General features: G+C 39.9%; 2 protein-coding genes across 2 annotated transcripts; both read left to right on the top strand.

Moving 5' to 3' along the window:
• Positions 1-379: 379 nt before the first annotated feature.
• Positions 380-5,530, top strand: LOC109792649 (DEAD-box ATP-dependent RNA helicase 3, chloroplastic-like). The gene is made up of 8 exons (XM_083073452.1): positions 380-616; positions 1,197-1,538; positions 1,623-1,756; positions 2,095-2,879; positions 3,592-3,675; positions 4,306-4,327; positions 4,857-5,072; positions 5,263-5,530. Exons 1-4 carry the CDS (start codon positions 380-382, stop codon positions 2,336-2,338), a joined length of 957 nt encoding a protein of 318 aa, XP_082929578.1. The 3' UTR covers positions 2,339-2,879; positions 3,592-3,675; positions 4,306-4,327; positions 4,857-5,072; positions 5,263-5,530.
• An 8,072-nt stretch (positions 5,531-13,602) lies between these two features.
• On the top strand, positions 13,603-23,471 carry LOC145957229 (uncharacterized). Its single transcript, XM_083073451.1, has 3 exons — positions 13,603-13,655; positions 18,002-18,632; positions 18,834-23,471. The coding sequence occupies exons 1-3, from the start codon at positions 13,603-13,605 to the stop codon at positions 23,469-23,471; spliced, it is 5,322 nt and encodes a 1,773-aa protein (XP_082929577.1).

The raw sequence follows: 23,471 nt of genomic DNA, 5'->3' as shown, positions 1-23,471 counted from the left end.
CCGTTTCGGGCCGGTGGCGACAATAGGCAGGCCGATGTTGAATCAACTCGGAGCCGTAGTGTGCACCCCACATTTGATGATGAAGTTCCCGGGGACCAACGAACAGATAATCTCCATCAAGGCCAATCAAAGAACAACTCAACAGTGCTACGTCGAAAGTTTGAAAGCGTCGCCACCAACCAAGGAGCGACGCCAAAGTGACACCTTCACCGAGGCTCACATAGTTCTGGTTGAAGTCACCGACCTCGATCCAAGGTCAGAATCCAATGACAATCGCCTAAGTCCTATTGACAATTTAGTCAATTTTCAGATCGGCAAACTACCCTGGCAATGCATAAAGATAAGCCAACAACTAAACCTAGAGCTGTGAAAACAACTTATGGCCGAGATCTCTAAAAATGTCGACCTCTTCGCATGGTCAAGCGTCGACATGCCAGGTATAGATCCTAATCTTATCTGTCACAAGTTAGCGATCCACAAAGAAGCCAAGCCAGTGGCCCAAAGAAAAACAAAAGTTAAAGGGAAAAAACGAGAAGCCATCACAGCTGAGACCCAAAAACTAATGAACGCAGGCTTCATCCGAGAAGTAAGATACACCACGTGGCTAGCCAATGTGGTTCTCGTTAAGAAGAGCTCGGGGAAGTGGCGTATGTGCGTCGACTACACCGACTTAAACAAAGCCTTCCCGAAAGATGCATACCCCCTGTCGAGCATTAACAGGTTGGTTGATGGAGCCTCGGGCCATGCACTACTAGAAAAGGATTCATCAACATCGCCAATTTTACATCGATTTTAGTATAACTGATGTAAAAATAAATTGCGGTGGTATTTTACATCGGTTTTAAAAGAAAACGATGTAATATTAAGTATTTACATCGGTTTGTTGGAGGACCGATGTAGTACTGAAAGCACGGTGGCAATGTCGTAAATAAGAAAAAAACATAAATATATCTACATCAGTTCACTTTAAGACCGATGTAGAACTGAATAGCTTTCCTCGATTGCATATGCCACCACCAAAGAAAGCCCTCGCGCTCGTCACATCTAAAGAACGCCTTCGTCGTCTCTGAACCCTTTGCTTCCCATCGTTCTCCAAAGCCCTTTTGTTTTTTTGATTTTGATTCTGCGAGAAAACCCACAACCAGATGACGAAGAGGACGGCGCAGACGAACAAATTGAGGAGGAGGAGGACCTAGATCTGCTTCTTCCAGACGTGTTTGGGGCTTGTGGTGGTGGTGGAGGGGCTTGAGGGAAATGACGTCGTCAGAGCCCACCGCCACTCCAACTTCAAAACGGGCCTCAGGCCCACCCCCACCTTCGTCCCTTCCGTCGTCGCCACGCCCAATTCCTCCCTCCTTAGTGAAGAAGCCTTCAAAGGACTAAGCCAAGGCTTCGACCCAAACGACCACGACTTCGACCAAAATTCCCATTCCAAAACTGCCAAGCCCGACAAACTCGACATTTCCAAGCTCCACTTGCCCACGCACCTTGTCAAAACCCTCCGCACCCGAGGGATTACGCACCTTTTCCCTATTCAGGTTCCTTTTCTTTTTTTTCTTACTTGTTAGGGTTACATTACGCTACCGATGTTTACCTTCATTTCCTTCTTTATGCATCATTAGAGAGCTGTGTTAGTACCTGCACTTGAAGGCAGAGATATCATTGCTCGAGCCAAGACCAGCACCGGTAAAACATTGGCGTTCGGGATTCCAATTATTAAAGGCCTCACTGAAGATGAACTTGCACCTTCTCACAGGTAATCAATCATCCTTCATGTTCTGCACTTTGCTTTATGTATATATAACACCAATTGATTTTTAAGTGTTTCGATTTTTTATTCTAAAACCAAGTTAGCAGTAAAATAATTATTTATCCAACTCGAAAAACTATTTAGAATTGTTTCAACTCAAAGTTAAATCAATTTTGGACTTGAAAAATTAGTTTCTCAACGTGAAACCTTACAACATGTGGACGTTTACTTAAAATTTCACTAGCTGGTAATTTTAACATGATTTTAGATCATCCAACATGAATCTGGACATACACATGATTACATATCATGCTGATGGTCATGCATTTGATTCTTTGTTGCAGGCGGTCTAGTAAGCTTCCGAGAGCTTTGGTGCTTGCGCCTACAAGGGAGTTGGCCAAGCAAGTGGAGAAGGAGATAAAGGAATCTGCGCCTTATCTCAACACTGTTTGTGTCTACGAGGGTGTTTCTTATATTACCCAGCAGAGTGCACTTTCACGTGGTGTGGACGTGGTGGTTGGGACTCCAGGGAGAATAATTGACTTGATAAATGGGAACAGTCTTAAGCTAGATGAAGTTATCACTTAATTTTTTCACTTTCTTTTGTGATTTAAAGTTCAAATTCAGAAGCTTATCTTTTCTTTCACGAGCAGGCAGCCAAGGAAACAACTACCACGAATGTTGTTGGGGAAAATTTAGGAAACTGTTCGGAGGATTTACTTGCGGCTAGAGATCTTGATTAAGCCTGCTTTGTTTCTTCACTCAACAAATAGATTGAACTAATATTAAGATTTAGAGATTTAGTACACTCCATTTATATTTATGCAGAATATATTCTTTCAAACAGTTTGTGGATGAATTGTGAGGCTGTGGATGGAGATGGAGGTGGGTCATTGTCTTATCATAAGCAAAGAAGAGGTGGGGAGTTAGTTAATTGGGTGAGGGAAAGAAAGAAAAACACTTCAAATTTCTGTCCCATACCATTTTCATTGGACTAAAGTCCACACACACTGTGGAAAGAATCATCATGGCAAGGGTGGTTGCACTCCAACAGAACCAACTTTCTTTCTCTCCCTTAGCTTCCTCTCTTTCCGACTTCAGTGGAACCAGACTTCAAACTCAACTTCAGGTCCTCATCTCTAACACTTTTTCTCCCTCCTCTTTTATGTAACACTAACATCACTATCATTTCATACAATACCCGTCTCTATTTTAATTCCAAATTCAATGCTACCACGTGTATTTGTACTTTGTATGTGTGCATTTAGTAGCAGATTCTGAACAACATTGTGTATTCATGTATTACTAATCTGGAACAGTAAGCTGCCTAATCTGTCTTTGATGTATTTTAGAAGTCTAATCACCTATAAAAGAAAATTATCGCTGTTCAATTCTTTAATGAATTGCATAGTCGACTGAATTTAAGAAGGAATTTTACACTTGCAAAAAACTCCTCACACAATTCTTGAAATCTAGTTCGTTGTATTTAACGATTCAATATAGAAAATCATTTGTGACAGGTATATAGAGTTCTCCAATTCTTAGCAGTAGTTGACTCATTAAAATAAATCTGAAATCTAGATGAAACTATCTATTGTTCTATTCTGGCATGCCCTTCATTTTCTTTGATATGTAGATGGAATATGCCCTTCATTTTTCAATTATTAATGGATTTAGAGTTAATGCCTTAATGTTGTAGTATCTTATTCAGATTTCAAACATATTGCAAGTCTATACAGTGTGGGTTATTTTGTTGGTAAGATGATTTTAAAAGAAATAAAGCTTGCACTTGCCATTTTTTTGTCCACTTTAGAAAATTCTGATGTGTATTTATTTTAAAGGGGTCAAGCATGGTGAATTGCTTTTTGGGCGTAATAAGCTTTTGTCTCTTATGGTCGGCAAGAGTCAAATGTCACGAACCGGAGGTATCACATTGTTCATATTCCTTGATACAATAAAACGTATTTGTTGTGTTTGTTTAGTATACCTTTGTGTGTGTGTAAAATATACTAAACTGTATATTTTCTCTGATCATGAGTAATATCATCAGATGGGCTTTTGACCATTAATTATAAATGTCTTTAATTTTACTTATTTTATTTTTGACCATTTATATTTAACTTGTGTTTATAATCTTTAAAATATATGTCATCCCACCATGTGTTATCCACTATAATGATTTTGGGGTTGGCTGCTCTGCACTGCAACATAATGGTTTTTATTTAACTTGTATAATGGTTTTTATTTAACTTGTATAATGGCTGCTCTGCACTGCAACATAATGGTTTTTATTTTCATTAACCACCTCTGTGAAACATAAAAGTCAGTGTGGTTTACTGATTATGTTTTGGGTGGAAGTTGAATTTCCTGTGATGACTGGGAAATATGCATGGATTAAAATTGTATATATAATATATTTAATTGAAGATATGTCATGTGTTTCAACTCTGCTACAGTTTTGGCATTCCTTCATTTCTAAAATGGTTGTGTGCCAAATGTGTTGTTCCCTTTATTTGTTTGGCTCTTTGCATAGGGTTCTGATAAAGTTTTGTCAGTGGCTCAAGGCTAGGCTAGCAGGTGCGTTGTGACCTTTGTTTTTTATATTGTTAAGTTTATTTACTACTGCAATTACTAATATAATTATTTACTGATGTTTATTGTCATGTCAACTCTTGGATTGAATATGACAGTGTCAACACTTCTGTATGTTCAGGACCTTGCTCAAAATTTTGTTGTGTAGTTTGGAAATGAAGGAATGAGAATCAGACTTGTTAAATTAGCGCATTGAATACTCATAAAAGTTTATGTTCTGTTCTCAGTTTTAACAAATTCATGACTAGTTCCTTAGACCTTTTTGGTTGTCCTGTATGTGAACCAAAGTATGACAATAGAGGATTCTTTTAAAACACTTTGTGTTGGAAAGAGTTGGACCTGAAATTCAAAATGTTTCGACCTAAGTGTGTTTTTGTTTTATAGTGGAACCTTAATATGAAAATACTACTTCATTCTATAGATCCTCACATAGTTGTTTGTCATGGTTTTCTACTTGCCTAATTGAATTCAAATGCTCATATTTTGCCTCACTCTGCTGCTTTTGATCTTGTAGGTTCATAGAGAATTCCGTAAACCTCTCATTGTAATGTCCCCCAAGAAACTGCTTTGTAGCAAGGCTTGCAGATCAAATTTATCTGAGTTTGATGATGTCCAAGGCCACCCAGGTTTTGACAAACAGGGAACCAGATTTAAGCGCCTCATAAAAGACCAAAATCTCCACTCAGATGTTGAGGAGGGTATTAGACGTTTAGTACTTTGCTCTGGAAAGGTATGTGGTTCTCATTATAAACCAGCTATCTTCATGTTATTATTAACCAGTTTTCATGCTGTTACATCTGGTGGATTTTATTATTCCGTATATATGAATTTAAGTGGTTCTTCAATTACATCAGACTAGTATATATCCATTGTTTTCTAAATTGCTGTATATGAATATAAAATTCAACTACCACTTGCAGATTTACTATGAACTTGATGATCAACGAAGAAAGGTTGATGCAAAGGACGTTGCAATATGTAGAGTGGAACAACTTTGTCCTTTCCCTTACGACCTTGTCCAACGAGAGCTTAAACGATATCCAAGTATGTACTTTGGAAACAAATTCTGATTTCTTCTATGTTTTTCTTGTTGAAGGTGTGAATGGGGTATAATTTATCTTTTTTTTCCTAGCATCTAATTCTCGTTTGTCCTTCTGTTATAGGCAGTATTTAAATTTTCTACTTTTATCTTTGCATCTGTTACCCAAGAGTTCTCCCCATAGGGATATAATTTCACTTTTTTCTGTTAAACAGGACTAAATATTTTGCAATAGCAGTATATCTTCCCCCCCCCCCCCACCCTCACATGGATCCATCTTAGCTAGATAGGAAAAATTAGATCTGGTTAAATTCTGATTGATCCATGTTACCCAATTGTTTAATGCATTGAGATGTGGGGAGAATAATGCAACATGAAATTTTATAAAATATGACATATTTTACATCGGTTCTGGGTGGAACCGATGTAAAATATATGATATATTTTACATCGGTTCCACCCAGAACCGATGTAAAATATGTCATATTTTACATCAGTTATGTCAATAATCGATGTAGAAATGATACTTTTTACATCGGTTTTGGAAACCGATGTAAAATGTCTTGCACTTTTTACATCGCTTGAATCTACATCGTTTTCAAAACCGATGTAAAATGCCTAAAACAACCGATGTAAAATGTGCCTTTTGTAGTAGTGATGCTCTCATTAGTTTCCTTGACGTATACTCTAGGTACAACCAGATCATGATGTACCCACTAGAGAAGGAAAGCCCAGCCTTCATCACTGATCAGGCCAATTTTTGCTACCGCGTGATTCTTTTCAGCCTAAAAAATGCGGGAGCCACTTACCAGAGATTGATGGACAAGGTATTCCATCAACAAATTGGGAGGAACATGGAGGTATATGTAGATGACATGGTCATAAAAACCATATCGGCCGAGGCACACGTCACCGACCTTGCCGATGTGTTCAACCAGATACGAAAGTACAACATGCACTTAAACCCTGAGAAATGCATCTTCGGGGTCCAGGGAGGTAAGTTTCTCGGCTTCATGATCACTAACAGGGGAATTGAGGCCAACCCAGAGAAATGGGAAGCTGGCATACAGATGCGAAGTCCCCAAACTATCAAGGACGTTTAGAGATTGGCAAGAAGGTTAGTCTCCCTCTCACGTTTCATACCTAGGTTGGCAGAGAAGGCGGGACCCATCTTCACCCTGCTACGAAAGCCAAAGAACTTTGAATGGACTGACCAGTGTGAAGAACCCTTCAAGGGCTTCAAAAGCTTCCTCGCCACCCCATCAGTCCTACAAAGGCCAGACCATCGTTCCGACCTCTTTCTCTACTTGGTTGTAGTAGAGGATGCCATCAGTGTAGTGAGTGCAAGAGCGCCACAAAGAACAAATCCCCATATACTTCGTCAGTCGAGTTCTCCAGGACACAGAAAAATGGTACCAGACGATTGAAAAGCTAGCATTGGCACTAGTCATTTTCGCTCGGTGTCTCCAACCTTACTTCCAAAGCCACCAGGTCGTCGTAAAGACAAACTACCCAATTAAACAGATATTGAGAAAACCATAACTCACGAGGCGCATGATCGCGTGGTTAGTCGAGCTATCCAAATTTGGCATCAAATACGAAACCCGAGGACCCCATAAAGCCTAATGCCTAGCAGATTTCATGGTCGAACTCATCCCGACCTCTACAGAAGAAAAGCCAACCTGGACCTGGTACGTCAATGGATCCTCCAACACTAAAGGCGGAGGTGCATGAATTATCCTTGAAGGCCCTAACCAAGTCACCATCGAATAGTCCTTGAAATTTGGATTTAAAATCACCAACAACCAGGCAGAGTATGAATCATTGTTGGCAGGATTAAGGTTGGCATGGGACATCGAAGCATTAAGGGTAAGCTGCAACAGTGATTCAAAACTCATGGTGGAACAACTTAGCGGTGCCTACCAGACCAAGGACCCACTACTACAAAGATACTATCACGAAGCATCCTAGTGGATTCATCCTTCGAGGAATGCACAATACACCACGTGCCTTGGGAATAGAATTTTAGGGCCGATCTCCTGTCCAAGCTCGCCAGTACGAAGTGCCCTGGACAACATCGAACCATCATTCAAGAGACCATCAACTCCCCTAGCCTAGATGTCAAGGTCGTCGGTGTCAACGACGTTGAGGATAAAGAGTGGATGATTGACATCTGGAATTACCTGCAGAATGGGACGTTACCCGAGGACAAAGTTAAAGCTCAGAAAATGAAGGTAAGATCATCCCAATTTTTCATTGTTACAGGAGAATTTTTTAAAAGAAGTATCTTGGCCCCTCTACACAAATTCCTAACCAAGCCCCAAGCCAACTACGTCATCGAGGAAATTCACCGAGGCATATGCGGCATGCACTCCGGCGCATGCTTCATGGCATCTAGAGTGATTCGAGCTGAGTATTATTGGCCCACGCTGAAGTTAGACTACAAGGATTATGTGCAAAAATGAAAAGTGTGCCAACAGTTTGGCAACGCACACTGACAGCCACCAGAAGTCCTCCACCAAATAGCATCCCCATGGCCCTTAGCCTAGTGGGGAATGGACATCCTCGGACCATGCTCCCCGCCAAGGGCCAACTCAAATTCCTACTAGTAACAGTCGACTACTTCACTAAGTAGATTGAATCATGCCTTCTCGCCAAGATTACCACCGAGAACGTCTAAAAATTCACATGGAAGAATATCATCTGCTAATATAGCTTGCCGATCTCATCACCGATAATGGAAGATAGTTCATTGCCCAAAGCTTCGAAACCTTCATCCAAGAGCTCGGCATCAAGCACCTCGCCACCTCCGTCAAACACCCACAAACCAACGGCCAAGCTAAGGCCGCCAACAAAGTCATACTCCAAGAACTCAAGAAACAGCTGAAAGTGCTAAGGGATAGAGGGTTGACAAGCTCCTGAGTATCCTCTGGGCATACCATTGCACCCTGCAGTCGACAACCCAAGAAACGCCTTATAGGCTGACCTACGATTCTAACGCCATGATCCCAGTTGAAGTCGGCGGGGCTTCTCATCGGCGACTCACCTTCAACAGTGAGCAAAATATCCAGGAGATTGCGACCAACCTCGATTAGTAGATGAAGTCAGCGAAGAAGCTCGGATCATAGAATAAGCTTGCAACCTCCGGGCCTCCAAAAGGTACAACACAAGGGTCCACCCACGAGCTTTCCAGGTCGGAGACCTAGTCTGGCGACTACAAGGTGAGGCGAGGAAAAACCTGTCAGAAGGAAAACTCGCGCCTAACTAGGAAGGCCCGTTCTGAGTTATCGATGACCTAGGCAACATAGCAAATCGATTAGAAGAACTCAACAGCAAAACCATTCCAAGAACGTGGAACGCCACTCACCCCAAGTTTTATTTTAGCTAAATTGTAAAACAAGGTGTTGTACTCTTTTTCCTCCTCGGTGTTTTTTCCCTTAAGAAAAAATAATGGGTTTTGGCCGAAGAGGTTTTAATGAGGCACACCTATCAAATCAATAAAAGGAACTATCATTCTTCACATATCCTTAAATTCGCACTGTCTACACTCGACAAGAACAAATTAGTACAATTTGCATCTAACCAAGGTCGAATTCGAACCTAGATATAACTTGTACTTAGCCAAGGTTGAATTTGAACCTTAGCACAATCTGCATCTCCCCAAGGTCGAATTCGAACCTTGGTACAATTTTTATTTAGCCATGGTCGAATTTGAACCTTGGTACAATTTATATCTAGCCAAGGTCGAATTCGAACCTTGGTGTAATTTGTATTTAGCCAAGGTCGAATTCGAACCTTGGAACAATTTATATCTAGCCAAGGTCGAATTTGAACCTTGGTACAATTTGTATTTAGCCAAGGTCGAATTTGAACCTTGATACAATTTATATCTAGCCAAGGTCGAATTCCACTAGTGCAAAATTAGTATATTATGTCACCTCTTTAACGTCGGACACACTAAAATCCGATGTAAAAAAGACGCCCTGGCATTTTTGTAATTTTTGCCAACTTTTTTACGTCGAACCTGGTAGGATCCGACGTATAAAAAGGACGCAAAATTGAATAAGAGAGTGCGAGGCACACTGTGCGCATTCACTCTTCATCACTTTTCATTTTTTTTCTTTATAAACCCTCTCCCTCTCCTTTGTTACTGAATCATTTTTTTGTCTTCTGTAGAGTGGGGTGAACTCTTTGTTACTCATTCGCACACTGTTGTAGCTCATCAGGTATGAATCAGGGTTTCGTTAACACCTTTTTTCTTCGCATTGCTATTGTGGCTATCTATTCTATTCGATTTTTTGGTTGTTCTATTTGTGTGGGTTGTTGGCCTTTCTTTTGGGTTGTTCTATGAAATAGAACGACCCGTTTTGCTTGCAGAACGGCCCGTTCTCCAAGCAGAACGGTCTGTTCTCCATGCAGAACGGCCCGTTCTCCATGCAGAACGGGCCACGCGTTATGTTTTTTTTTACTACTTTTTTACGTCGGACCTTGGTAATGTCCGACGTAAATTTAAGTCAATTTTACAATGCCGACGTAGATTTATGTCTCCCGCATTAACGTCGGTATTTTTTTCGACGTAAAAAGCTCAAAATAACCGACGTGGAATACCTCTTTTGTACTAGTGTTCGAACCTTGGTACAATTTTTTTTTAACTAAAGTTGGATTCGAACCTTAGCACAATTCACACTTATCCAAACAAAAGCAACATACGAGAAAACCAAAGCAAAATACGCTTCATTCAAGCATAAATATTCATTACAAATACCAAGTCTGGAAATACATAAACAACAAAAAAAAATATAAAGTCCTAGTCTAAACAGTCGTGTCTTCACTTGAACTCTCGAGATTATCCTCATTCACCAATTGGTCGCCCCAAACATCCTTGTTGATATCCATCAAGGAGAGATCTGCACCCGGAGCAAGAAGTTTGGCTTGACGAGTCACCTTGGCAAAGCCCTTCTTATGCTCAATAAGGACGGCCCGTTCAGTATCTTGAAGCTCATCTTCTAGCTTCTTCTTCGACGAAGCAAGCATCTCGACATCAGCCTTTAAGGCACTTATTTTTTCAGCCCTGCTCACAAGGAGAACCTCATCGCATAGCTCCTTAGCTGCCTTCAGCTTGGCCTTCAAAACCTTGCCCTCCTCCTCCAGGGAACGAGCTTGACCAGAAGCGGCCTCAAACTCACCCTTAGTCGCCTTGATGACCTCGAGGAGTTCGCCGACCTTCGCAGCATATGTCTCATTGGCCCTAATTGCCACCTCTAGGGACTTCTAAGCTTGTGCAAAGTCCCTCCTCATCACCTTGAGCTTAGCATGTTCCCTCTGCGCCCTCTCTAGCTCGGCTTGATGATGTTGCCATCGGTGTCTCCAATGATCCATGATGGCAATCGACCTCTGCATGAATATCGTGGCCGAGTTAAGTCCCTCGATTGGGTTAACCTTCTCTGATAGACCATGGGCCAAGGGCCCTATAACTAGAGCTATGGCCAACAACATACAAGAAAAGTTGGACTTCTTGAAGACCAGTGCACTTTCAAAGGCCAAGGTACTCTTCTCTTGGACTACTCTATCATGAAGAGAAGGCCTAGTTCTACTTCTGTATAGTTTGTACATAATTTCTTTGTATAGGCTTATTTTTGCCTTTGTATTTGTGAGACACTTTATTCACTTTTATTTCTCATTGTATATTGTTTTTAGGGTAGGTTACTTGGTCAATTTGACTCCATTTAACCTAACCTAGAAGTACACTCCTTTTCTAATTTTCAGTAGTAGGAGTAGGGGTGGCATTTAGCAAAGTTAGAGGGTGTGATTAGTAATTGGGCTAGAATTGCGCCTAGGCAAAATTTTACATATTAGACTTGTTTTGCTCCTAATTTTTCAAGGATTTGATTTAGCTAGGTCTCATCAACATTAGATGAACCTAACTAAACCAAATCAACATTTTTCAAATCCGGATTTGAGCAAAACTAAGTCAATTGGCCGCCTAGCCTAAGGTCCCTTCTTTTGGCCGAGTTTCTCTTCACTATCTTCAAGCTTAGAAACTTGTAGCACAAGCTTCTCCTTAGCTTGCTTCCCAAGCAAGTCAAGTGAGAAGCTTGCTCCACAAGTTTCTAAACCTTGGACGGTCAAGTGAACCTTACCATGGTTCCTAGTGAACCATGGTTAAGGTTAGCTTGCTCCATAAGCTACCTCTCCCTATATATTTGTAACTCTCACATTGTAGCTCACTTTTGATGAATGAACTTCAGAATTTTAACAAAATTCTCTCTTCTCAAAGTCACCTCAAAACCGTGGAAACTCTCTTCCAAGGTTTCTCTCAAAAGTTCTTCAACTTTTGATGCTTGGTTCCTCAAGCTTCTTCAACTTTAAGAAGTGGTCGGACCTCCCTAAGTGCTTCTCCACCATTGAAGGTTTCTTCAAGGTGTTTTCAAGCATCAAACCGAGTCTCCTTAAGAGTGAAAAGGTCTTGGATGGATTGGATTTGGATGAGCATCAATCTTCTTCAAGTTCCTTCCATCATTCTCTATGATGGCCTTATCGGCCACGAAGGTTGGATCTTCCTTGTAGAACCCCTTGGCAGTTAGGTTGGGGTTCCACAATGAGGCGATGTCCGACGACATGCTTACATGATCCAGCCGGGCCAATGGTTGAGTAACGTTGAACCTTTGGTGAATACACCTCGACCTTGGCCCAGCTGAACCGAGAGTCAGCGACATTGCCAGTGGAGGGAGGGTAGATGGTGCCCCCAGATCGACAACTTAACGTGACACCCCAGCCTTCTCAATGTAGGAGCCACCTATAGTGGATACAAAATCATATAAATTAAACTTAGAAAAACTAAACTTAGAAAAATTAAACAAATTTTTCTAAACAAACTCAACCATTACCTACTTCTCTGGAGTAGCCTAGGTGATAGGCTCCCTCGACGGAGTCTCTGCTCGGGGACTCAGGGTTAGATCTATAGTCGCTACCTATTCAGCGGCACCAGAGGTCACCTCCTCGGTCACTGGACCCGCCGAGGTCTCACCCGCCTTAACCTCCTTTAGGCCCCTTTTTCTCTTATGGCGAGGTCAAAGGTTGGGGGTCCCCTCCTTGGCATGATCATCAACCTCGAGCTCTTCGGCATTGAACTTGGCCTTGAGTTTGCGCCACCTACTCTTCCCCATCAAATCTGCAAAGGCAAGAAAAACCAAACCATGAAGAAGTCAATGACCGCAAATCGGAACTACTAAGACTTAGTGATGAGATACTCACCCTCTAAACCTTGGTCCTTGTCTGCTACGTCAGCAAGTTCCAAGACAATCTTGCTGTCTAGAGGTCGCGATAATTTTTCCAAATTAGCTATATCGATCTTGTCAGAAGCTGACAAGCGAATACAGGCGGACCCATTAAATTTGACAGGGTTCCGTTGCCAAAAAAAGGGAACCTCGGCTCCCCGTCGAGGTGGAATACATTGTCCACCCTCGGATCAGTATTCACGGGATGAACCTGGACGAACTCCTTTTTGAAATTTTAATAAGATTGGGAAAAAAACTGAAAAAGACCCCCAACCTTATTGCCACTAAGGGACGCCCACCCGAACGACGGCTCACCCAACTTTAATTAATAGAAGTGAAGAAATACAGGAAGAGACGCCCCAATCCCTAGAGTCATGCACAGTACTTGAAAGGCCCGGAGGAAACCCCAACTATTAAGGTGGAGTTGGGAAGGGGCGACGTTATAACATGTTTGAGGAAGGCACACTCAAACGTAGTGAAAGGAAGGCGGACACCGAGGTCTCTAAAGAAATAGCGATACATGTAGAAGAAAGGGATACTCGTCATACCTGACATAAATACACGTTCGCCATGTTGGCAAGGCTCGACTCGGACGAGCTTGGAAACAACCAACGAGCACATCTTCCAAGGACTTAGGAAGGTCTTATACTTGCTCTCAAACTCCCCAACATCTCCCCTAACCCATTCGTAGCCGGTGGCGACGATGGCAAGATGCGAATTCTGCCGATTATTTCCCTTCTCTTCCTCTTCTTATCATCTTCACCGATGACAATCCCACTAGTGACCACCACTCCCTCCTCCTGCACAGGGGCCTTACCCTTACCCTTATTAGGGATGGCCCGGGGAGGGGAAGACCCTCGCTCTCCGTCACCAGACATACTCATGACAATGGGGGAATAGAAGGGGAAGAAGCGAAAGAAAGAATACCTGGAATGCCCTAAACCATGACGAAGACAGACAGAGACAATAGAGGCAGCGAAGAAGGAGCATGGAAATGGTAGTAGAGAAAAGTGAAAGTAAGTGTGAAGTGGTGTGAAGTGGCAAATAAACCTTCATCACCTAAAAACCAAAAGTCATATGCGACAAGGAACGACGCATTTAATGAGGACTCATATGACAGGGTGCGTCCCATCATTATGAGCCATCATTCTTCATTACAGCTGTTGTCACTTCGAGAAACGAGGCAGCCCTCTATCAATGTGTGGCGCTTAGCCCAAGGTGTGAAACGAAAGGCCATGACCCTTCACTTGGACAACAAATTCGGCATAAAACTCCTCGCCCTAGAAGCACTCGGAGCTTGGGGGCTGGTGTACTATCCATGAGTGTTGAGGTCCAGCTCAGCCCAAATTGCAGTAACAACAATCCTAAGCACGAGCCCACAACGCTCGACGCACTTAATGGGCCACGACCAATCTTGGGCCGAAGTCAACCTCGCTCTCACCCAAAGGGAAAAACCCTAAAATCACCAAGGTACGTCTGCTATATATATGAGACATCTACACTATCAAGGACTAACTTTAGCATCAGAGTCTCTTTTGCAGGTACCACTCCCATCTCGGCACGACCAACGTACCAAGTGGAAGAGGTTCACCAATCTCATCGGAGAGGTCGTCCCCAGACCGATCTCAGGTGAGAACATGTATTATAGTGCGTATATTGTATTTAAAGGTTGAAATTTGACTCAAATAAATATATAGTTCTTATAAAATAAGGTTGATTTCATTTTATTCCTTTAATTTTAATTATTTTAGTCCTCTTAAATTTTTTTTGTTTTTGTTTTAGTCTCTCAAAATTTAGTTATTTTCATTTTTATTAATTTTTAATTTTGATTCCTATAATTTTCTTATTCTTTTTATTTTGATTTGTATAATTATTTTTTAACATTTTTTGTTAAATTTATTAATCAATTTGACTGCGATGACAAAAATGAAACAAATCCTTTTTACATACGGGTGAGCACTAGTGTATAAATATTATGAATGTTGTCTCATAAATAGTTAATAGTCTTATGAAATTATTAGGGATGACAATGAATAGAATCTGGTATGGTTCTATAATACTCGTCCTCATATTCGTATTTAAAAATAATACCTATACCCGATTCATTATTGATAGCAATTTTAATCCTCATCCTCGTACTTGTTGACTACTTGTGTACCCATATTTGCACCCATGACTCGCATAATAATAAAATTTGTTAGGTCTTTAACATTACAAAAATATAACATAACAATTCTTATAATTACAAAACATTGAATTCTTATAAATAAACTTAAAAAAAAACATAATAAAATTTGTAATTAAACTTCCAACATCATGATCATGTGTTAACAATACTTTCCAAGACCTATGAAAAAAATTGAATAAAAATTAGTTAGATTAAAATTATAGATTAATTATATATTATAAATTAAAAAAAAAAAAACAAATATGTAGGCATTTAACCTCATCATTGGAATCAATTTATCCATAGTTTTGTAAATTTTTGTCTTCTAAATCTATATATTGTTTTGGTTTAATAATACTGATAAAAACTACAAGACAAGAAAATGAATGATTAGACCATTTAAATTGATAATTAAAACCAACAATAACTAATGAAACAACATGTATTGAATAAACATACTTCAATTATTTATTACCTTGTTGTTTGTGTTTCAACTAATTAACTTTGTGCATACATATGTGCCTCTAAAGTAAATTCATGAAGCCTATAATAATGAGAGCTCAAAAATTTACCTTCTATGCTAAATGCAAATTTTGAAGGTACGATTGAAATTGAGATTACCAAAACACCCTTGGAAATTTCTTACAAAATTGAAGACTTGATCCCATTTATTTTCCATCACCAAATAATGTCAAAAGTAGAACTCCTAGGCAAAACGTTTTCTTCCAAGTAGAGTTATATTTCAAACTTTCTTTGTATTTTAATTGTATCATTCACAAATGAGTCATAATCACAAAGAAATTTATTAATATTTAGATTATTCAAATTTGACTCGTTGACATTTGTTGATGAATTTTGAAATTTTTACTATTCCTTTAACTTTAGTTTGACACTCTTCAAACAATAAGTAACATAATTTTTTTTATATTATTAATTTCAATTGAAAATGAGTTACCATAAAGCTTAAAAAAAAGTACTCTAACAACTTCATCTTGTATCTTGAATCTAAAATAATAACAATATATATATATATATATATATATATATATATATATATATATATATATATATATATAAAATTGGTAGGTATCATTGCACCCGAACCTACTAAATTTTGTGGATTTATATCGGTCTCATGCCCATCCCCATATAAACGGATATTTACCCATCTCGCATGAAGATATTTTTGCAGGTGTCTGTAAGATGTAGGTCTATTTTGTCATTCCTAAAAGTTATTGACTATTATACGCTATTAATTACACATATAAATATGATTAAGTAATTTTGTTTCATAAATATTATGAACGTTGTCTCATAAATAAATAATAACCTTATGATGTTATTGAATATTATAAGTTATTAATTACACATGTGAACATGGTTAATTAATTTTATTTCGCAAATAGTTAAAACTAAATGATATTATAATATTATTGAAATATATGATAATAATTAATTAATTTAAAGATATTTTTAGTCAACATAATAAGTGAGTTAAGATTTTGGTTTTTGTAAATAGTTTTCATTCTTTTAAAATTTGTAAATATTATTTTTGATCTTTCTAAAATAAATGAAAAAATAATTTTGGTCTTTGCAAAATATTTTTGTTTGATTTTCTTTCTTCTAAAATCTAAAGTTTCTAGTTTTTCTGCTAATAATCTTATTAAGGAACATAAATAAAATTTTCTTTTAGAACTTATATAAATTAATTTTTAGTAGAGTCACACACTAACAAAATATCATAAATAAACGTAATTATTACTTGATATTCTTGACCTTTTAATAAATACATAAATAATTTTAAAAAATCATATAACAACACAAACTAAAAACATAGTTTCAAATTTAAAAGAAATAATAAACAAAAAAAATTATAATAAAACTAAAACATACATATATTTAAGTCTAATCAATTTTATCTCATAAGCAAGGACGAATTTAGGTTGTTTATAGTGGGGGCAAGTGCCCCCACTACCATTTGATACATACATTTTTTTATTTAAATAAAATAATATATTTTAAAAAATAAAATTATATATTAATAAAAAAATATATATATTTAAATTATCATATGTATAAAATATAAATTTAGAGGAGATATTCATTTATTTGACGTTTATCAAATTTTTTAATTCTCTTATGTGATAAAGAATATTTCTTAATAATGAATTAATTTTTAAATTTTTTTAATTATAATATATATATATATATATATATATATATATATATATATCTTAATACTCATATATATAATTTAGTATGTTAAAAAAATTAATTTTTGATAAAATAAAGTTTGCAGCATGTATGTTTACCTTTTGTGTTTTCTATTTATTATATATGTTGATTAAAAAAATCAAAATAGGAAAGATCGAAAGATTTGTGTTCTATTAAGAATTTTTTTATAAAATATATTTTAAAATGATTTAGAAATCCATGAGTAAAGAAACACCAGAGTTTTTTATTTCCAAACTTACTTCTCTTTCTCTCTCTCGAAAGCTCTTGATACTATATATAGTATTATGATCTCAGTAGCATATATTTGAAGCAAGTATGTTCTGTACTCGCCTCTTTAAGAGGATCTTGTACAATAGAACGCTATGAAAATTTGATCCAGTATTTCCGGTCCTTCGGACTTATGATAAATTTGCCTGATATAAGACAGAGGCTGAAAAGAGTAGGCGAGGGATGCCGAAAAAGTAAACAAATTTCTTATATGAAGGCAAAGTATTATAGGTCTCGAAGGCTCCCGGCAATAGTGGTATCAAATATTAAAAACATGTTTATATCATAAATAAATTAAACATGATTTTTATAAAATTTAACATATTTAATTATTTTTATATTTGTTATTAGTGTTAAATCATTGTAAAGTAGGTGTACAGGTAGAGACGTTCGGTCATCCCTACATCGGCCACCGAATGGAAGAACCAGGTAGCCGAACGCCAATCAGCCACCTGAATCAGCCCATCATCACTTAACACTTAATCTAGGCTTAGGGGATAATTACTTGATTAAGGTATATTACCTAATACGGTAAATACGCCATATGGCCCATAAGGCTCAAGGCCCATAAATGTCAGTATAAATAGCTCAGGTCAAAAGGTAACGTCACTGTTCATTAATTACTCTCGATATTTGTGTTTGTCCTGACTTGAGCGTTGGAGTGCCTTTTGCAGGTACCAACCTCTCACTCACATCGGATCGGAGCAGTCGTTCGGCCCTCAATCTACGAGAAGATTATTGGTGTATCCTCTAGATAGGTACATTTGGCGCCCACCGTGGGGCCGAACGAAGTTGGTTGAAAGTTTGCTGAGAAGAACGATGCCGATAACTAGGAGAACAAACACACAAGATCGTCCTACTGAAGAGCATGTGGAGGTTGTGGATGAAACTGACCTCTCCGAAACAGTGCGATTGCTGAAACAAGAAATGGAGTTAATGAAACAACAAAGAGAGAAAGATGCAAGGGAGCTTTCGGCCTTGAGGGCTGAAAATGAAGCATTGAAAAGTCAGGATACTTCATGGAAGCCTACTCATGTCACCAACACACAAACTCAAGGGTCATATCAATCTCACGCGATCCATACATCAGCTCCTCATGCTTCGGCAGTAGCCCCTGAGAAGTTCCCTTCGGCTTTACCTACTGTGGGTCGTCCTGCAGATATGACCACTGTCGGATCACACCGACATCCGTTTACTCCCTCTATTATGCAACTCCCTTTAATGGATAATTGGAAGGCTTTGCCTATTGACAAATATGATGGTACTACTGATCCTGATGAACATTTAGATGTTTTTCTGACACAGGTAACTCTAAGTACGACAGATGACGCTGCGTTGTGTCGGATTTTTCCCACGTCCCTCAAAGGCAGAGCTCTCAGTTGGTTCACTCGTCTCCCACCCAACTCAATCGATTCCTTCAATACATTGTCATCACAGTTCACTATCCAATTCGCAACAAGTCGCCCTCATAGTCTAACGTCTTTATCTCTGGTTGGTCTTAGACAGGATAAAAAGGAGTCTCTTCGGGCGTTTATGGACCGGTTCAACAAGGCTGCTTTGGAAATCAAAGATCTCAACCCAGCTGTGGCACTACATCATCTTACAACAGCATTGAAGCCAGGCCCATTTGTCAACAGCATTTGTAAAAAGCCTCCTTCGGACGTGAATGATCTACGTAGGAGGGCTGATAAATACATGCAGATGGAGGAGTTGACAAAATTTAGAAATCAAGCCCGAGTCGAGCAGTCTGCTAAACCCAAGAGATCGGTAGAACAACCATACAGGGGGCGAGGCAAAGAAATATCCCTTCGGGAGCGGCCTATTCGGGGTCCGAAATACACTCAATACACTCCGCTTAATACCAATCGTGCGGCGGTACTCAAACAGGCTTTGGCTTCCGAAGTGTTAACAATTCCGAAGAGAGCGCCCACTCCACCACGCGCGGATATTAGCAAATCTTGTCGGTATCATCGCAATCGTGGACACTCAACTGATGAATGTGCGGCCCATAAAGACAAGATTGAAGACTTGATTAAGCAAGGAAAATTGCATAATTTTGTGGACCGGTCAGGTTCGTCCCAGACTCGCTCATATCAACCCAGATATCAAGATCGGCACAGGCAAGATCGTTCTGATAAAACCTCCGATAGAGCTCGGCGTGAAAGAAGCAGGTCGCGCGAAAGAAAAGATGACTCGGCACCTTCACATAGGAGGGTTATTAATACTATTGCTGGTGGATTTGCGGGTGGAGGCACCACTTCTTCAGCCCAAAAGAGACATCTCCGAGCTATCCGATCGGTCAATACTGTTCATAGACAGTCTTCTCGGCGGTTGCCAGCAATAACCTTCACTGATGCTGACTTCAAAGGCATTGATCCAGAGCAAGACGATCCGATGGTTATCAGTGTAGAAATCCACAATTGCATCGTCAAGAAAACATTGATCGACCATGGCAGTTCGGCAGATATTATATATTGGAACACATTCAAGCAGTTGGGCATTTCTGAAAAAGAATTGCTTCCCTATGACGATCCGTTGGTTGGTTTTGCAGGGGAGAGGGTCAGTACCAGGGGTTACATTAAACTCTTCACACGCTTTTGTTTTGACGAACAAGAAAGCAGAGAAGTTCAAGTAAAATATATTGTGGTGGATGCTAGCACTTCATATAATATCCTCCTCGGCAGACCGTCTTTGAATGCATTGGGGGCTATCGTCTCAACACCACATTTGGCGATGAAGTTTCCATCCGACAAAGGGAAAATAATCACAATTCACGCCGATCAGAAGGCTGCTAGAGAATGCTATTATGCTAGTTTGCGAGTTTTACCGTTGGAAGAAAGAAAATCTAAATCAAACAGAATACATGCTGTGAACGCTTCGGCACTTCTAGAGGAGGCTGTGTGGGATCTTGATCCAAGAATGAATAATGAAGAGCGTGTGGAGCCGATTGAGTCAAAAATACATTTTCAGATAGGTTCACGTCCTGAGCAAGTTACATACATCGGTGCCGATATGTCTAAAGACGACCGTTCGGCCCTATGTAAGGTTATAGTGGAGAATAAAGATCTTTTTGCCTGGACACCTTCTGACATGTCGGGTGTAGACCCGAAGGTTATGTGTCATAAGTTATCAATTTGTGCCGAGGCAAGACCGATCGCGCAGCGGAAAAGAAAAATGGGGAACGAAAGAAAACTTGCGGTTGAAATGGAGGTTGCCAAGTTGCTTGATGTCGGATTCATTCGGGAGGTCCATTACACCACTTGGTTGGCAAATGTAGTAATGGTAAAAAAGTCAAATGGGAAGTGGAGAATGTGCACTGATTACACAAGTCTCAACAAGGCATGTCCTAAGGATGCTTACCCACTTCCAAACATAAATCGATTAGTTGATGGAGCCTCGGGTCATGGAATGTTGACTTTTCTTGATGCTTACTCGGGATATAACCAAATTCCCATGCATACCCGTGACGAGGAAAAGACGGCCTTCATAACCGATTCAGCCAATTACTGCTATCAGGTAATGCCGTTTGGGTTTAAAAATGCAGGGGCAACATACCAAAGGTTGATGAACAAAGTTTTTCAACACCAAATAGGCAAGAACATGGAAGTGTACGTGGATGACATGGTCGTAAAATCCAGAAGCATCGATCGGCATGTAACGGACCTTTCGGAAGTATTCCAACAGGTGCGCAAGTATGATATGCGGCTCAATCCGGAGAAGTGCGTATTTGGAGTGTCCGGAGGCAAATTCCTGGGCTTCATGCTTTCGGCGAGAGGTATTGAAGCTAATCCTGACAAGTGTATGGCAATCGTCAACATGATAAGCCCTCAGAACCTTAAACAAGTTCAACAACTAGCAGGTCGGCTTACAGCGTTGTCACGATTTCTCCCATGTTTGGCCGAAATAACGAAACCCATGGTGGGATTGTTGAGAAAAGCGAAAACATTTGAATGGTCTGATGAATGTGAAAAGGCCTTTCGGACCCTAAAGGAACGTCTCGGTTCGCCGCCTATACTTTCTAAGCCTGATCTAACGCTACCAATTGTGGTTTATTTATGTGTATCAAATGATACAATAAGTACAGCTCTAATTCAAGAACGGGAGGGACAACAACCTATTTACTTCATCAGTCGCATGCTACAGGAGGCTGAGACAAGGTACCAGCTCTTGGAAAAAGTGGCACTGGGGCTAGTCCATACCGCTCGGCGCCTCCGGCAATATTTCCAGAGTCACCAAATCGTCGTTCGAACTGATTGCCCGATAGCTAAAGTGTTACGTAAACCAGAATTGGCAGGAAGGATGATGGCTTGGTCTATCGAGTTATCGGAGTTTGACATTGGTTTTCAGCCTAGAGGGCTGATCAGGTCCCAGTGCTTGGTGGATTTTATCAATGAGTTGCAGCCGAAAGGTTGTTTTGTGAATAGTTTGTGGACGATACACGTGGACGGTTCCTCAAACAGTCAAGGTAGTGGAGTTGGAATAATTTTGGAAGGACCAACAGGATTGATTCTAGAACAATCATTACGGTTTTCGTGTAAAGCTTCAAATAACCAGGTCGAGTATGAAGCGTTGTTGGCAGGTTTAAGGCTTGCACGAGAGATTGGAGTTAGCCGATTGGAGTGCTGGACCGATTCAAAAATTGTAGCCGAGCAGGTGAATGATAATTTTCAAGTAAATGATGCGAACTTGTTAAAATATTATCATTTGTTTCAAAAAATGCGTGATATGTTTGAAGAAGTTCATGTAAAGCACACCCCAAGAGAAAACAATGAGAGGGCGGATCAGTTGGCTCGGTTGGCAAGCAGTACCAGAAAACCCAGACAGTTGAGAACCACGCTTCACTTGGAACTTGAAGCATCGAGTGTGGTAGTTGCCGAATGTTTGGCAGTGCAGGAGTCCGCTCGAACATGGATCACTGAGATAGTGGAGCATCTTGAATATGGTAAACTACCATCGGATCCTACGGCTGCTAAAAAGCTCCGAACGCAGGCTGCTAGATATATTGTGGTTGAAGGAGAGCTATATAGAAGAGGATTCTCGGTTCCGTTGTTAAAATGCGTTGATAAAGAGCAAGCCAATTATATATTGAGAGAGATTCATGAAGGGATATGCGGTTTTCATTCGGGAGGACAAACTTTAGCCACTAAGGTGCTTCGGGCAGGATATTATTGGCCTACTCTCAGGGAAGATTGTGTAACGTTCGTAAAACACTGTATATCATGCCAACGGCATGGTAACCTTATTCATGCTTCAGCTGAAGAACTTCATGGTATTAATTCACCTTGGCCGTTCGCAATGTGGGGCATGGATATTCTTGGACCCTTCCCAATTGCCAAGGGTCAGTGCAAATTTTTGCTAGTTGCTGTAGACTATTTCACGAAATGGGTCGAGGCCGAGCCACTTGCTAGTATCACAGCTGCTAATGTTCAAAAGTTTTTGTGGAAAAACATCATTACTCGCTTCGGCATTCCATATGCACTTGTAACCGATAATGGTTTGCAGTTCACCGATCAAAAACTTAATCGGTTCATTCAGGATCTCGGCATCAAGCACAGATTCACATCGGTAGAACACCCGCAAGCCAATGGGCAGGCCGAAGCAGCAAATAAAGTAATTCTTGGTGAATTAAAGAAAAGATTGGGAGATGCCAAGGGAGCTTGGGCAGAGGAGTTGTTAGAGGTTTTATGGGCTTATCGGTGCACGCCTCAGTCCACGACCAAAGAAACACCCTTTCGGCTAACATATGGCACTGATGCAATGATACCTGTTGAGGTAGGAGAACCATCTTTTCGGCGACAATATTTTGATGAAAATACCAATGATGTATCTCTCCGAGCTGAGGTTGACATGGTCGATGAAGTCCGTATCAGAACAGAGATTATAGCTGAAGCTTGCAAGCAGAAGATGGCTCGTAGGTTTAATTCCAACCTTATTAAAAGAAGTTTCCAGGAGGGCGACTTGGTGTGGAGAGTGCAAGGATCGGCAAGACGTAATACGAAAGAAGGCAAGTTGGCTGCTAACTGGGATGGTCCATTTCGGGTACGACATAATTTGGAAAACGGCGCATACAAGTTGGAAGAACTCTCGGGCAAGGTCATTTCCAGAACGTGGAACGCTTCTCATTTGAAGACATATTATAGCTAG

This window comes from Cajanus cajan, chromosome 4 (assembly GCF_000230855.2).
Source record: "Cajanus cajan strain Asha chromosome 4, NIPB_CcT2T_4, whole genome shotgun sequence".
Taxonomy (NCBI): Eukaryota; Viridiplantae; Streptophyta; class Magnoliopsida; order Fabales; family Fabaceae; genus Cajanus; species Cajanus cajan.
The sequence above is the reverse complement of the archived record's forward strand: the minus strand, read 5'-3'. Positions and strand labels throughout refer to the sequence as shown.

Coding starts and splice junctions, on each gene's coding strand:
- LOC109792649 (XM_083073452.1), top strand. CDS start 380: ATGGCCGAGATCTCTAAAAATGTCGACCTCTTCGCATGGTCAAGCGTC. Junction 617..1,196: donor CCACGTGGCTAGCCAATGTG/GTTCTCGTTAAG, acceptor AGGAGGACCTAG/ATCTGCTTCTTCCAGACGTG. Junction 1,757..2,094: donor GAACTTGCACCTTCTCACAG/GTAATCAATCAT, acceptor TCTTTGTTGCAG/GCGGTCTAGTAAGCTTCCGA.
- LOC145957229 (XM_083073451.1), top strand. CDS start 13,603: ATGACGAAGACAGACAGAGACAATAGAGGCAGCGAAGAAGGAGCATGG. Junction 13,656..18,001: donor GAAGAAGGAGCATGGAAATG/GTAGTAGAGAAA, acceptor TGCCTTTTGCAG/GTACCAACCTCTCACTCACA. Junction 18,633..18,833: donor TAGATGTTTTTCTGACACAG/GTAACTCTAAGT, acceptor GGTCTTAGACAG/GATAAAAAGGAGTCTCTTCG.